Here is a 14497-nt window from a genome sequence, read left to right as displayed (position 1 = left end):
GAAAATGCCTCCCTTTCACGATACCAAATCAATAGGAGTGATATGATTGGCTGGTTTGGATAACACAAAATCCACAACTGTATCGTTCACAAAACCCAAAAGCAAGCTCCATTTTCTTCACACACTCTCTCTCTCTCTCTCTCTCTTTCATCAGAAACCAAAAATGGGAGGAGTTTCTTTCCTCTCCACTGTTCCCTCCTTCACCAACATCAACAATCGTCAACAACATCTCACACTCTCTTCTTCTCATCCCTCTGTAAGTTTCAACCGTTCCCCATTTACTTTTCTACCACATTTATTATCATGTCCCTTTCGAAATAACTGTGATGATGATCATCAGGTTCTCATTCGATGTTGCAAGACCGATCCTCAAGTTTCCGACAACACTTTTTCTTTTCACAGGCGAGATGTTCTCAAACTCGCCGGGACTGCTGTCGGAATGGTATCTTTTACTTGCTAGGACTTTACAAGAATGGTTGATATAATGTGATTGATGAGTTCTTGGCAGTGATGATCTCTCTTGTTAGGAATTAATAGGTAACGGTTTCATTAACCATGTGGACGATGCAAAAGCTGCTGATCTGAATCAGCGTAGACAGCGATCAGAGTTTCAATGTAAGTTCTCAAACAGATTCATGTATAAATGAAGTAACAAGAGGTTGTTAGAAACTAATGGTTACTTTTTTTTTTATTATGCAGCAAAGATCAAGCTTACACTTTCAAAAGCGGTTAAGGCTAAACCGGAGCTTGTTCCTTCTTTACTTACTCTAGCTCTTAATGATGCTATGACTTATGATAAGGTCAGGCTTCATTTTATTTTATTTATCCATCACTCTAGTGTGATTGCACAACTCTTGAAAAATAGTATTAATTTGTGTAGGCTACAAAATCTGGTGGAGCCAATGGATCCATACGGTTCAGGTACTTGTTTCTCTTGAAATAATGTTCTATGCAAATGCAATGAGAAAACTTATAGGCTTGATTTTTATCTATATGTGTAGCTCGGAGATAAGCAGAGCAGAGAACGCTGGGCTTTCTGATGGGTTGGCTCTCATAGAGGAAGCGAAGAAGGAGATTGACTCGTTCTCAAAGGGTGGACCTATTTCATATGCAGATCTCATTCAACTAGCAGGTGATACTAAAGGGTGTTCATGAACAGAGGCATTGTTCTTGTGAAACTGAAGTCTTTCATGGGTTTGGTTCTGTAGGGCAAGCAGCGGTGAAGGCTACATTTTTAGCATCAGCAATCAGAAAATGTGGTGGAAATGAAGAGAAAGGGAACTTACTCTACACAGCATATGGTTCAAGTGGTCAGGTAACACGATGCTATCCAGTCATGACACATTGTTCCAATGGAAGCTGACTTGTGTGAATTGTATAGTGGAGTTTGTTTGATAGACAATTCGGAAGGAGTGATGCAACAGAGGCAGATCCAGAAGGGAGGATCCCATTATGGGGAAAAGCAACTGTTCAAGAGATGAAAGATAAGTTCATTGCCATCGGATTGGGTCCTCGTCAGGTACATTTTTACTTTCCGATTTAAAGAAATGGCTATTGGATCAACTAAAGTGAATGAGTCTATTTTTTTGTGGATTTGTAGTTAGCTGTAATGTCTGCATTCTTGGGTCCTGATCAAGCCGCAACAGAGGAGCTTTTAGCTAGCGACCCACAAGTTGCACCATGGGTTCAGAAGTACCAACGAAGCCGCGAAACTGTATCTCAGACAGATTACGAGGTTTGTTTTTACTCAGATTTGTTTGATCATATATTCTTAAAACTCGAGCTCATGTTTGGTTTTTTTAAAACATGTGTTTGCAGGTTGATCTGATTACTGCGTTGACAAAGCTAAGTGGTCTAGGACAACAAATCAACTATGAGGCATACACATATCCTGTCGAGCGGATCAACCTAAGCAAACTCAAGCTATGAGCATAAGCGTGACAACAAGTTTAAGTCATTGTATAACTTGAGCAAACTTGAACTCATTAATACATTCAAGATTTTTCTTGACATTCCAATGGATAAATTAAGGAAAATAAAAGAAAAATCAGAAACCAACATTGAAAGAAACATTCTCCAAGGAAAAACATATTAATGGAGAAAGTTTAGATACTGAAACAATGAAGTCGCCAGAAGAATAATTAGGATTGTTGTTGTTCTTCAGCAGGCTTTGTTGCTGCTGCTGCTGATCATTTCTTGATGATAATGTCGTTCTGACTCATGACCCAGCATTTAACAATCATAAAGATTCAGAAGGCATCACAATGCAAAAACTAAACCATTTTTTTATTTCAGAATTTAGTCTTTAAGAATGGGTGGTTAATAATAAGGTTCATGGTTAAAACAGCAAACAAGAATTACAAATTTGGAATCAGAAACCTAACCAATTTGATCTTAGTCTGTCGAAATTAGTCAATAGGCTTTTCAGATATCAAACAAGAGAAGAAAAGGTTTAATGCATCATAGAGTGGGATTGTCAAGAAGAACCTGCATGATCAAAGTACTATCTTTGTAAAGAGTAATCAATTCAGCAATAGCCTAATCAAATGCCTAGTGAATCAAACTCATCAAATAAGTAAAATTGACTAAATATATTAGAGTTTCTATTGGAGAAAGTTAGTAAAGGTAATTGTTAGATAATCATTGATCAATAATGAGCTTTCATCTCGATTCCAAATTTCCAATTAAGTAAGAGCAAGCACTAAATAATAAAGTAGTCCGAGACACCATGCATTTCTATTAAATGAGGGAAAGACAGGAAACTACCCAAGTTGCCAGGTCAGTAAAAAAAGCTTTTAATGTGAAAGGACCCCAGCTCTGTGCACACAAAAAAAAAAGACCCCAGCTCGTTTGAAATCTTCATCAATAGCTTGTCTTTTTACTTATTCACTTTTTGTTTCTTATACATCAACTTGACATCTCCAATTCCATACATACACACAGACACAGTACATATATCAAATATCTCTATACTATAAAATATAATAATACGAATCTAAACATCAACTAAAGTAAAAAGAGAAACATAAAAAGGCATGAACACCGGCCCGGTTTAGATTAGAAAAACGCAAAGAATCCAAACAAGTATCAAGCACCCATACATAGAGAGCAAAAGCACATAAAGAGGCTAATACCATTCCTAGACCATCGCAAGACCTGGTTTCAAGGAGATGGCGGCCAAAGATGCGGTTCCATGTCTATATTCACACTATCCGCATAGAAATGATCGTCCCAACCATGCTCAAAATCTTCTTCATAAAACTCTCCCATCTCACCATCCTCAAGAAACTCCCAAGCCAAGTAATCAGACCCATCTGAGAAATAATCCGAGCAGCAATCCTCCCAGTCATTTATCATATCGTAGAATCCGATAACGCGTGGACCCAACACTTTCATATCCGGAAACTTCTCCTTGAAGAACTTGTTATCTAGTTGCACGTCCCAACACCCTCTAAGTTCCAAGAACTCGAGAGAAACGCAAGAGGACAAGATTTTGAGGACTCCTTCTGTGCTGACTCGGTGGTACGCGATCTCTAACCGCTTCAGCTTCGGCATCGTGCTGGCGATCGCATCAGCTTCATCGTCGTGTGAGTCGACGCTCGCTACGTCCAAGGGATGCATGTTTCTTGAGAACTCTATCAGGGATTTGCAGTGTCTGCCTATGGCTTGTATCGCCTCCGGGCCGAGTTTGCAGCAGTAGCTCAAGTCCAAGAACGTGAGAGATGAAAGCTTTTCGGCTACGTTGACAACACCTGAATTGCTCAGACCACTTCTCGGCACCTTCAAGGTCTTAAGCGAACCAGCACTTACCAAGAAACACAAAAAGGTGTTTAAGTCAGAAACAATGATAGATACAAAACAATGAGCTTAGCCTATAAACACTTAAATCTCAACTATATAGAGAGAGTATGCTTATAACTCACTGTTGAGCAATGAAGGAGAAGATGGAGTCATTTTGAAGGCCAGTGACGGAGAGTTTGCGCAAAGAGCCAGAGCTCCTGAGGATCAACATCTGAAGCATTCGATCGAGATGATCGGACTGGTGGCAACGGTTACTCCATAGCTCAATGTCTATCTCTTGCCAGCAATAAGGTCCGGTTACAGCTCTGTTCCATGCTTTGCAAACCCTAGGCACCACTGTTAGGATCTCTTGAAGTGGTAAGTGGCTAAAGATTAACCCAAGAGCGTCTGGGATTAACTCATCCCATTGTCGAAACTCACCATCTTCTTCTTCCATCTACAAATAGAAACATGATCACACAAGTCTTCAAATAAAAAAGGCTGTAAACTTTTTTTTGACAAAAATATAAATCAAGATCCAAGCAGAGATGAGAATTAAACAAGAAAAAAACTCAAAGATCCAACAAACCAAGTTATGGAACTAAACAAATCAAGAAAACGACAACACAAGCATACTACAGTCACTGCTACCATTTTTTCCTCGGTAAACTTCCACTGCAGAAAGATCAGAGAACAGAGATGTGAAAAGGTGGTGGAAGAGCTAAAGAAACCAGTGAATCTGAAGCAGATAAGTTACTAGAAATAGAAAGACAGCTACTAAAAAGGCAGATACTTTCTCTCACCCAGAAACTATCAACAAGTAATACTGACGCTTAGAAAAAACAGCAACACTTCAAGAAAATGAAAAAAAAAACTTAATTCACCAGAAATCTCTATAGCTTCACAAGTTTCTTCTCCAGGTTCGGATTAGAGAGAAGAGATTTCACCAGCTTATCCGCCACACAGAAGCTTGGGTAAGGAAAGAGAAAGAGAGAGAGGAGAGAGAGAGAGAGAGATCTGACCCACCTCAAAGAGAGAATCAACAATTTACAACCAAACAACAAGAACAAAGCAACAACAGTTAAAAGCCCAGCGAGTTAATTCTATGACAACAAAAGGGTCCCTCAAGAAAATATCAATTATTTTTTTATAAATACAGTAGAAATTGTACATTAAAATGACAGTTTCTTCTCTTTTTTTCACTTACTTTTAATTCCTCAATAATCAAGGAAAAGAGAAACCCTTTTTACACGAATCCGTAATCTCTGATCAGAGAATCAACGAAACTTTTATCTAGTTCTCTGATCCAACCAACAAGAAAAAAAGAAAGAAAAACCCCTTTTTTAATCTCTCGGGAAAACGCAAGAGAGATATTAATTTAGTAGTTTTAGCAAAAAAAAAAAGAGATATTAATTTAGTTTTATAAAGAGAAGTCTTGATTTTTTTTTTTGATATCGATGGATGGTTGGATACAGGTGCCGTGGAAATTGGGTAACAGTGTGTGTAAGTGTTCACATAATAATTGTAGAGAATAGAGAGTAACTTGTGAGTGAAAAAACCGACACCGACCGGTTAAAGTACCGGAAGATAGCATTTCACGTGTCTATAGATGCGGTTGTGGGGTCTCTGCTGACGTTCACATGTTGACTATTTCTACGATTTTAGCATGTAGAGCTGAGAAAGAGTCTTTACTAAATAATGGACCAAGAGCAAAGGCGTGATCAATACGAGAATCATAAACATATGGTCGTTTCCGACACACATTTATGACAAATCGAAATGGTTTTTAAGTTATCAACCCAATGGTTTATTTATGCTCCCTTGAAAAATCCGTTGGGAATTTATTATTTTAACTAATTCTAAATTATAAACTTATTTATGTTTATTGCTTTCTATAATTATTTTTATGATCTATCAAAATGTAGATAATTGTATATTTGTATTTACATTAGTACTTTATCCAATAAGTCATTTCATCACTTATCAAAATTCCAATACAACTCCAACCACACTATTATACATTTAAACACTTATTTTAACAAAAAAAAATCTTACAAATAAACACTTTGGTCTAAGTTATGTACATTTGATAAGTTTTTTAAATAATGGTCTAACTTAAAATATAATACATGAAATGAAGTTGTAACTTAAAATATAGATACTTGGAGTTTTCAGTTTCATAGAAAGGTGAAAATATATATTAATCAAATCAGTATAGCTTATACCACCTTCACATGTCATATTTTTGATAATCTTAAAAGTGACAAAAAGACAAAATAATTCACTAGTGCCGTGTCCCAATTTTGATAGGGTGCAGCGGGAAACAGCAAAAGAATGCATTTGCTATGATGACAAAAATTAAGTAAGGATAAGAGAAATGATGAGTTAGATTTTCCTAATTTAGAGAATTTCAGCACAGCATGACATCCAACTGACACACCATAATATTTGTATCTGCGAGTTTTTAAGGGTCAATATTTCATGAATTCAGATACTATAAGTCCATTCGGATCACTCTATGATCATGGGCGGACAAAGGCCGGTGTTACATGTGCCACATGCTAAATACTATAAATTTGCTGTTCGGGTTTCTATCTGTTTAGCAAGAGAATCCATGAGCTTATTTTGTTCCTTCGATTTCTTTTCAAAAGTTGAAAACATTTTTTTATCGTCCTCGAACGCCATGGTGTTAGCGTTAGCGTTAGCATTAACCGCTGAGACGTTTGTTGCTGGAGTGTTTTTAGTGTTGTCATGTGTGACATCGTTGTCACGAGGTGGTTGATTGTTCTGATCGTCTGTAGCAATATATGACCAAACATTTTGCGGCAACGAGTCAGATTGATCTGTATCTCTCTCTCCTTTTTTCTAGCGTCAAACTATGGAAACCAAAATTTGTACAGTCGATTTCTGTTAACGGAGAAAAGTAAAAAGATCCTAACTTAAAGAGTTTTTTGTTGAGCCTACGATAAGTGCTCAAATTGTGAGAAATAGAATGTGAATTTAGAAGTAAAGAGAAAGATCTTATTGAACTGTTTTTGCGTAAAAACGTTGCAATGATACAACATGTTTAACATGGGGTTATTTGTGAAATAACCAGAAAGCAAAGGAAAATTAGATTTTTAGTGAGAAGATATAGAGAGATAGGAATAGAAATGAGGAGAAAATGAGTGGTTTTAGTTAGTTTGTGAATTTGTGTTTTTTCTTCTTATGTTGGGTCTAATTTCCCTTAACATTATGCATAAAAGAAAATTGAGCACATTAGTTTTTTTTTATAGACTTGGCCACTTAGGTGTCGTTTATTTATCGCCTTTTTAACATTTGTGTATAAAAAGGCTTTTAAATTTCAGCAAAAAAAACTGTCTTATGGATTCTGTATTTCACTAAAAGCCATTTGGTATATGGAAATCATAGTAAAAGGCAGATAGAATTTATAGAAATCATAAAAAAAAAAAAAAAGGGGCAAAAGACGCAAGTAGCAAACCAAAATGATACAATGCGAAGATAGCATCAGCAATTAAAAAAAGTCCCTAGTTTCTCAATGACCTCGGAAAAGCAAGACGTCTCTCTATAATATTTTAAGCCACCGCAAGGACGAGAAGTAGATGCCCTTGCGTCAATGCACTGTGTGCTTAAAGTACCTCACTCCTCCCTGCCAACAAGATTTCTTTGAGAAATTAAATCAATTACATTCCAGGAACCTGATGACATTTAACTAAAGATCTCAAGACTCATAACGTCTTAGTTTTATTTACGTTGACGTCTGATGAAAATGGGAAGCAAATTTGGGTAGACAATGATGATTCAAATACACTCACTTTAATTTCCAGACAACGATTCTGCACAAGTTTTTTCATTTAATCATCATACATGTGAAAGCGCATAACAAAAGAAAATCAGTCAACACATAATGTAACACAACCTGCAAACTATAAGTTCTCTATCTAAAATGATTTGCATTTGCAACAATCAAGAAGCTACTGCTTCTCCCACCAAACCCATTGATTCATTCAGAATACCACTAAACTAGTACTCAGCCAAAAAAATTACAAATGAAGTGTGGTTCTTCTATACATCAATCAACCTCAGCAACATAAAATCCAATTTATTTCAAGGCGAAAACCGAGAAAAGAGGAAAGAAGAATGATACCATTTGATGAGGCAGCCAAAGAGGAAATGCTGCATAATGGGAACCTTCTCGAGCACTTCAACTTTATACATCTTAAGCAAACCGCTATTCACTTTCTTCCAATTCGGCACGCCACTAATATCATCAAGCAAGGGAGAGTGCTCAGCGAACAAACCCTTCTTCACTTTCTTCACAAACGCGATACAAGACAAGTACATGAACTCGCCAGAGAAATTCTCCAAGATATCATCGTTATGAATGGACTTGGGTTTCATATACTTGTGATCAACCAACTGAGAGCTCCCGAAAATAAAGGGCAAGAAATGGTAATCATCAAGGCCCCACACTCCATGGGACCCAGCAGGCTCCAAGCAGTAGACCATCTGCAGCTTCCTCATGAGTTCAAGATACTTAACGAAAACCCTAGCCACCACGCCGTGGTAATCTTCCTCCTTGATCACCCCCATCCTCGCTAAGCAATACAGCCACGCCGCGAAGTTCGTCTCGTGCCCCGTCCCGTAATCGATCCTGCTCGCGTTCCCGAAGCTGTCGAAGAAGTAAGGCACGATCTCGATCGTAGATCCTCTCAACTCCTCGGGAAGAAGCTCGAGGATGAGCGATTCGCCTCTCTGAGCGAGCCTCTCGTGCCACGAGCGGAACGAGATGTTTCCGTAACGCGAGGACATTTGAACGGGAGGGATCTCGTCGATCCATTGCAGCAAGGTCTCGAGGATTGAGACCACGGCGGCGACGGTGGGGGAGACGAGGCAAGGATCGGAGATTTTGTGTCCGCGGATCGATTCGGAGAGAGAGACTACGAATCCTAAGAAGTTCTTGAAAGAGGGGGATTCCTGGAAGCGGCGGATATCGTCCGGGGAGTGGATTCTCTTGACGGGACGCTCGAATTGGTACGGCGGAGAGACGACGGGGACTCGCTCGGCGTGAGGGACGGGGGAGAGGATGATCGCTTGGGAGTTGTGTGGGAGGTTGATGGCTGGAGCTCGGATTGGGCGGTAGTTTGGGGGAGGTGACATCTCGGGAAGTGAGGCTAGAGGTGAAGGTTCGGAGATCGTTGGACCGCCGCAGTTAGTGCAGCAACCGGAGGGAGGGTAGGCGGAGGAAGGTGGGTCGGTGGATGATTTCTCAGGCGTGTGTTGGTCCTTCGGAGGTTCCATTTCGCAGTTCGCAGAGGCTTAACGATTACTCGGTGGGAGTCTCAAGAGTTATTTTTGTGGTTGGTGAAAATGTTAAAAAGGAGGCTCAAAGTTGAGATGGCATACATAAACTACTGGTAGGAAAACCTATTGAATTTTTCGTTATTACGAAACTTAAGTTTTAATGTTTTATAATTTGAAAAACTTATATTAGTTTTTAACATAATATTAACTAGACTAGAGCCTTTCTCCGCGCTACGCGCGGAAAAGTGGGTCGATGGTGTACTTCTCGATGATAAGTTTCAATATTTCTGTTTGTAATAGGAGTGTGTTGATGGTGTACTCCCCGATGATAAATTTCAATGTTTTTGTTTGTAATAAGGGTACAGATTTATTCAAAATGAAGAGAAGTTTGAGTGCCAAGCTTTATTCAGAGAAACCATTGTTGAGAAATGGTTGGAAGGAATGTAACCAGAGAACTGGTTGCCTGATGAATAAATAGATTTCAGACCGGTTGACCAGTTAATCTCAGGTATGTCACTGGATAAAGAGTTTGTTCATTATGCTAATGGTGCGTAAAGCCGAAAAGTCCATTGGGGGTTCCTGAGTATGAGTTATATGAGGCACTAATGCAGTATCGTTTGTTATGTTTGACTGGATCGTGTATCTTTATTATTCCTGAACTATTATTACTTAACCAAAAACATATAAGATTTGAATGCTCGTAACCCGTTTGCGTAAAGCCAAAAACAGTAATGTTTTAGATCACAATATTTTTTTAAAAAATAAAATTAATATATGTGAATGCATAGGTAATATATATATAATCCAATCCTTCAAACATCCAAACATCAATGATGTGGAAACATTCAAACATCACATATTCATTATAGTTCATTTGACTATGTATTTGTATTAATAATTAATTTTTTATTAAGTATTATTCTCAGCTTTTTTTTTGTGAATATATATTCTCTAGATCAGTTGACAAAAATATAACAAAGCTTTTATATTCAAATATAACATAGCTTGCATATTAGTCGTAAAAAAAAAAGCTTTCATATTAAAAAAAACTTTTATATAAAAAGGGCTGCTCTCATAGCTACTACAAAATACTTAAAAATAATGTGCATGTATCTAGTGCGAAATAAACACATTGACTGCATCACTTTCTTTTTTTTCTTAATCATTTTAAAGTTTGATTGGTAAAACACAGCCATTCTCTGTGCCTACTAACAATCTTAGTTTCCTCATTTTTCAGAGAAATAATTAAGTGCAGGCTCAGTTATAACATGTTCTGTTTAAGGGAGTATCGAAAGAAAAAAATCAAGCAAGCAAACTAAAAGTTAAAGGCTCAATCAAAGATGGAAAAAGCATCAGATATAACAAAAGTAAAATAACCAAACATCAAACTTGAAGAAAAAACATTAAAATAAGAGTAACCATCGTTATTTGAAGAAAGATAAGTTCAATGTTGCAAAACCAAGGTCTGAAAATGAAAAGAAATGAAGCATAGAGTTTTAGTAACCATAAAACCACCACTAATCACACCTTAACCACATTTGGCTCTCTTGGGCTCTTCTCCCTCAATGTTTTCAGCAGCCCTTTTCACCCTCTCACCATCGGATTCTTCTAAATTGACTCCAATATCTGGATCTTCTGGAGTGAGCACCTTTGTCACAGTCAAAGTTTGGGTCTTGCCAGTCAAATTGTGGGTTGATACCTTCACAATGAACTTGCGAGTCTGGCCTATGGTATCAATCAGAGCTTGAGGGACCGGAACCAAGTGATCAGATCCTTCATCCTCGTTGGCCTAATATACATTTAAACAATTGTCACTATACATTTTTAAATATATTGGGAGTATACAGTTAAATAACAAAGCCAGACAGGTTTGTAACTACCTCGAAATAACTCTCAACCAACTCAGAAGCCTTCTTCCCAGACAGCTCATGACCAGAGTCACCAAGGAGCACAAAAACCGCCTGGTCATTATTGTCGTACACAGATATCTTGGCTAGGTACCTGTATTATGAGAAGATTAATAGTGAATGCATCGAACGCATGAGTATAGGTAAAATGAATCACTTACTGTGCAACACCAACAATATCACTCTTCCCACACTTTTTACACATAAGGGTGGTAGGCCCTTTGGTTGCCTTTGTATGGCACCCACCACAGCCTATGTAATACCATCCCGAACCATGTACAACATCACCAATGGTTGCTATGCACTCAAACCAAGCAACCTGCACAATACTTTTAACAATTATATCAGAAACTAAGACTATCCTACTGAATATTTATACATTGATAATGCACGACCTTAGCATCTGCCTGCTTCATATAAGAAAAGAGCTCGCCTATGGTCACTGTCTCAGTCTTAGTGACAACGTCTGCATCAACTCTCTTAGCAACATCCAAGTTTGAGTTCAACCTGAAGACAACCTCCAAACATCAATTGCGATACTGAAATAACAAAAACAATATTTAAAACAGGAATGCTTACCAATTGAGATAATCTCGGGTTGCTTGAACATCACTGTCCATAAATATCCTTGACGACGCCATAGAAGAGAGACATAGGGCACCTACAACAGTTGCAATGTTATAATACATAGGAAACTATAGTGTAAAACGAATCGTGGAGTTATGCATATATATATCTAACATTTGTTATTGCAGAACCTATTGGGGTTAATCAACTATCAATTATTCACATACTTTTCAAATGTCTCATAGCTAATAAGCTCTAAATTCAATTAACGCAGGTCTACTGCTCAAAACTAACCTAACCAGATAAGATTCCTTGACCATCCTATGCAACTTCTTAAAATGATAAGAAAAAGCTGATGATACAAACCTCCATATCGTTTCGGGTTTAAGGTGGTGACTAAGATAACACTCGCAGTTCCTCCAGACGCCTTGAATCTTTCACCAAAGTCTGAAGCAGCCTTGTCCCAGAGGTACATCTTCATCACCGGACCACTATAACATCCAATATACATGTGGTAAGAGAGTCGATATATGAACATGAAATGAGATATAGAGTAGCTTACTCATGTGTTTGAACATGAAGCAGAACTCGTCGGGTTGAAGCTATCTCGGCTTCATCTACCACGAGACTGTCATTGAGGACCTGCCCATTCACAAGTTTGATGTGGCCAACATAATCTGCAAAAGAAAAAAATCAAACTCAATACTTTATATTTTATAAACCCAGCCATGAAACCTAAATACTTAAGACTGGATCAAAACATTATCATAGCCTAACAATGCTTGATATATTTCATCGAGTAAGAACACATCATATATGATTAGATTAAACATGATACTATAGAAACAGTGAGAACTTACCATAAAGATCCCCTTTCAAGTCGCAGGCAGCATTGAACTCCTCATATCCATAGAATCGGAAACGGTCCTCAGGGAAACAAACCGAACTGTCCTCTAGATCAGAGAGGACAGAGGTTGATGAGAAGGTGATGGTGACACTTGGCTCGGATACCCGATACAATGTCTTGTTATTAGACCCGAAAAAATTATGGAGCCTGTAAATGCCACCAGTTCTCATGTGTGGCAAATAAGTGTCCATCCTCCCAGCTGGGATGAAGCCCTGAATAATAGTTTCCTGTTAACAACATTAAAGAGATTGAGTTGAATTAGAAAAGTTAGTCAGTAAATCTTTTTAAAAAAAATATTATCATAAGCTTTGAATAAACGGCTTATACCTCTTGGTCGATGAGAAGCATTTCGAGACCGATAAGCAACTTCGTCCGAACATTGCGAGCTTCCCAAAAGTGGATCAACCGAAACCTCAACTCGCTTTCATGAGGTCCAAATTTCACATCTTTGAAAGACATCACTCTCCCAACGTTGGCGGAGACAATAGCTTTTCCCCTGACGCCAGAGGAGACAGCAGCTTTGCTTCTTACGCCTGAAGAGACACTGGTCTTCGTGGTCTGAATGATCGGACCTACAGAGAAATATGAGCGTTGCCATCATCATATAATTAGTTTCATCTCTGTAACACAATTGTATATGTTTTTGTATGTACCGTAGAAAAACTATTGGAAAAAATTTTACTTGTTTGATCTCACTGTCCTAAAACACAAACTCAAACTGAATAATTTTTTTTTTGGGTTATCAAAAAGATTTGGTCGGCTATATGGTATCAGAAAAAATTCATTTTCTAATATAATAGCTAGAAGCACTTTTAGCAAAAATCAAACGAAACGATTCGGTTCTTACCATTAACACAATTGTATATGTTTTTGTATGTACCGTAGAAAAACTATTAGAAAAAAAGTTACTTGTTTGATCTCACTGTCCTAAAACACAAACTCAAACTGAATAATTTTTTTTGGGTTATCAAGAGGATTTGGTCGGCTATATGGCATCAGAAAAAAATAATTTTCTAATATAATAGCTAGAAGCACTTTTAGCAAAAATCAAACGAAATGATTCGGTTCTTACCACTGGGATTCTTCGAATTAGGTGAGCCGATCGAGACGCCAGAAGAGACACCTCTATTGCCGCTGGGTTTGGTCAGACTTGGAGAGGATACCAAAGCATCGCCTTTGGCTTTCTTCGAGCGGGGATCGCCAATCGAGAGGCCGGAAGAGACATCGTGTGTGCCGATAGGCTTGATCGGACCGGAAAAGTCGCCAGCCTCACCGTCTTTTGGCTTCTCCGAGCGGGAATCACCAGAGAACGCAGATTTTCTATTGGAACTCATTGCAATAGCGATGTACTAATGAGAATATAGAACGACGTTTGATCGAAATAAAACTTCGATCGAGAGCTTTATAAATAAAATCTTGATGAGAAGAGCAAAGCGAATCCATAAATGAGAGTAAAGAGAGACGAAGTGGAGGATGTATTGTTGGTTCGAGAATTGAATCATGAAACGGAACGGAGAAGAGGAAGATCAAAAGGTACCAAATTGATAGAGGGAAGTAGGGTTGAAGGACTGACGAAGGGGATCTCGAGTCGGCACTTCTCGTTCTCCGTCTCTAGAAATAATGGGCTTTATGGCCCAGCTAATATCACGTCAAACCATATCACGTTGTTTTTTTTTTAAAAATGCAAAGCCTAGTGACGTGTCAAAACATTATAATGTGATTGGTTGATTAAACTGTCCGACGTGGACATCGTTTCTGATCAGTATATCGCCCTTTTAATACTTGTTTGATTTTGACCCGCACACCCGTGCAGATGTATTTTAAAAAAAAAAATATGATGTATGATGCTATTTTGCTTTTTATGTCACTATTTAGAGTTGGGCAAAAAACTCAAATTCGAAGAATCAAACCAATCCGATCCCAATCCAAATAAGTAGTACTAAATCCGAACCAGAATTGATTAAATATCCGAATTATTCAAAATTTTGGTATTTGAAGAATTGAAACCTAATCCGATCTGAACCGAATTATT

At 38.0% G+C, this 14497-nt stretch overlaps 4 protein-coding genes across 8 annotated transcripts; 1 reads left to right on the top strand and 3 right to left on the bottom strand.

The window, feature by feature from the left end:
* Positions 1 to 10: 10 nt before the first annotated feature.
* On the top strand, positions 11 to 2012 carry LOC106438471 (thylakoid lumenal 29 kDa protein, chloroplastic). Its single transcript, XM_013879639.3, has 10 exons — positions 11 to 256; positions 341 to 442; positions 528 to 615; positions 700 to 800; positions 881 to 921; positions 1002 to 1132; positions 1209 to 1315; positions 1382 to 1519; positions 1601 to 1735; positions 1819 to 2012. Exons 1-10 carry the CDS (start codon positions 164 to 166, stop codon positions 1927 to 1929), a joined length of 1047 nt encoding a protein of 348 aa, XP_013735093.2. The 5' UTR covers positions 11 to 163; the 3' UTR covers positions 1930 to 2012.
* Positions 2013 to 2955: 943 nt separating this feature from the next.
* Positions 2956 to 5199, bottom strand: LOC106438470 (F-box protein FBW2). Of its 4 annotated transcripts, none has more exons than XM_013879638.3 (3): positions 4988 to 5199; positions 3924 to 4237; positions 2956 to 3805 (listed from the first exon to the last, which is right to left on the bottom strand). In XM_013879638.3, the coding sequence occupies exons 2-3, from the start codon at positions 4235 to 4237 to the stop codon at positions 3163 to 3165; spliced, it is 957 nt and encodes a 318-aa protein (XP_013735092.1). In that variant the 5' UTR covers positions 4988 to 5199; the 3' UTR covers positions 2956 to 3162. The 4 variants fall into 4 exon arrangements, with proteins under 4 accessions (XP_013735092.1, XP_048631949.1, XP_013735091.1 ...); XM_048775992.1 differs by having other exon boundaries at positions 4952 to 5151; XM_013879637.3 differs by lacking the exon at positions 4988 to 5199 and adding an exon at positions 4665 to 4916.
* Positions 5200 to 7137: 1938 nt separating this feature from the next.
* LOC106438468 (serine/threonine-protein phosphatase 2A activator-like) lies at positions 7138 to 9188 on the bottom strand. Of its 2 annotated transcripts, none has more exons than XM_022716137.2 (2): positions 7928 to 9188; positions 7138 to 7616 (listed from the first exon to the last, which is right to left on the bottom strand). In XM_022716137.2, coding segments are annotated over exons 1-2 (1155 nt in total). In that variant the 5' UTR covers positions 9082 to 9188; the 3' UTR covers positions 7138 to 7615. The 2 variants fall into 2 exon arrangements, with proteins under 2 accessions (XP_022571858.2, XP_013735089.2); XM_013879635.3 differs by having other exon boundaries at positions 7138 to 7429; positions 7928 to 9179.
* A 1235-nt stretch (positions 9189 to 10423) lies between these two features.
* Positions 10424 to 14175, bottom strand: LOC106416217. Its single transcript, XM_013857064.3, has 10 exons — positions 13538 to 14175; positions 12793 to 13037; positions 12419 to 12692; positions 12121 to 12235; positions 11925 to 12049; positions 11571 to 11652; positions 11387 to 11498; positions 11153 to 11310; positions 10965 to 11085; positions 10424 to 10873 (listed from the first exon to the last, which is right to left on the bottom strand). Exons 1-10 carry the CDS (start codon positions 13797 to 13799, stop codon positions 10613 to 10615), a joined length of 1755 nt encoding a protein of 584 aa, XP_013712518.1. The 5' UTR covers positions 13800 to 14175; the 3' UTR covers positions 10424 to 10612.
* Positions 14176 to 14497: the final 322 nt, after the last annotated feature.

The sequence above is a fragment of the Brassica napus genome, chromosome A3 (genome assembly GCF_020379485.1).
Source record: "Brassica napus cultivar Da-Ae chromosome A3, Da-Ae, whole genome shotgun sequence".
Lineage (NCBI taxonomy): Eukaryota > Viridiplantae > Streptophyta > Magnoliopsida > Brassicales > Brassicaceae > Brassica > Brassica napus.
The sequence above is the reverse complement of the archived record's forward strand: the minus strand, read 5'-3'. Positions and strand labels throughout refer to the sequence as shown.

Bases quoted from the DNA above. Each gene is read 5' to 3' on its own strand.
- LOC106438471 (XM_013879639.3), top strand. From the start codon at position 164: ATGGGAGGAGTTTCTTTCCTCTCCACTGTTCCCTCCTTCACCAACATC. The intron at 1,133-1,208 runs GTGATACTAAAG...TTGGTTCTGTAG, and splicing joins AGATCTCATTCAACTAGCAG to GGCAAGCAGCGGTGAAGGCT. The intron at 1,520-1,600 runs GTACATTTTTAC...GTGGATTTGTAG, and splicing joins TCGGATTGGGTCCTCGTCAG to TTAGCTGTAATGTCTGCATT.
- LOC106438470 (XM_013879638.3), bottom strand. From the start codon at position 4,237: ATGGAAGAAGAAGATGGTGAGTTTCGACAATGGGATGAGTTAATCCCA. The intron at 3,806-3,923 runs GTGAGTTATAAG...TTTCTTGGTAAG, and splicing joins TTCTCCTTCATTGCTCAACA to TGCTGGTTCGCTTAAGACCT.
- LOC106438468 (XM_013879635.3), bottom strand. From the start codon at position 9,081: ATGGAACCTCCGAAGGACCAACACACGCCTGAGAAATCATCCACCGAC.
- LOC106416217 (XM_013857064.3), bottom strand. From the start codon at position 13,799: ATGAGTTCCAATAGAAAATCTGCGTTCTCTGGTGATTCCCGCTCGGAG. The intron at 12,050-12,120 runs GTAAGCTACTCT...TGGATGTTATAG, and splicing joins CTTCATGTTCAAACACATGA to TGGTCCGGTGATGAAGATGT. The intron at 11,653-11,924 runs GTTTGTATCATC...CAACTGTTGTAG, and splicing joins AAACCCGAAACGATATGGAG to GTGCCCTATGTCTCTCTTCT.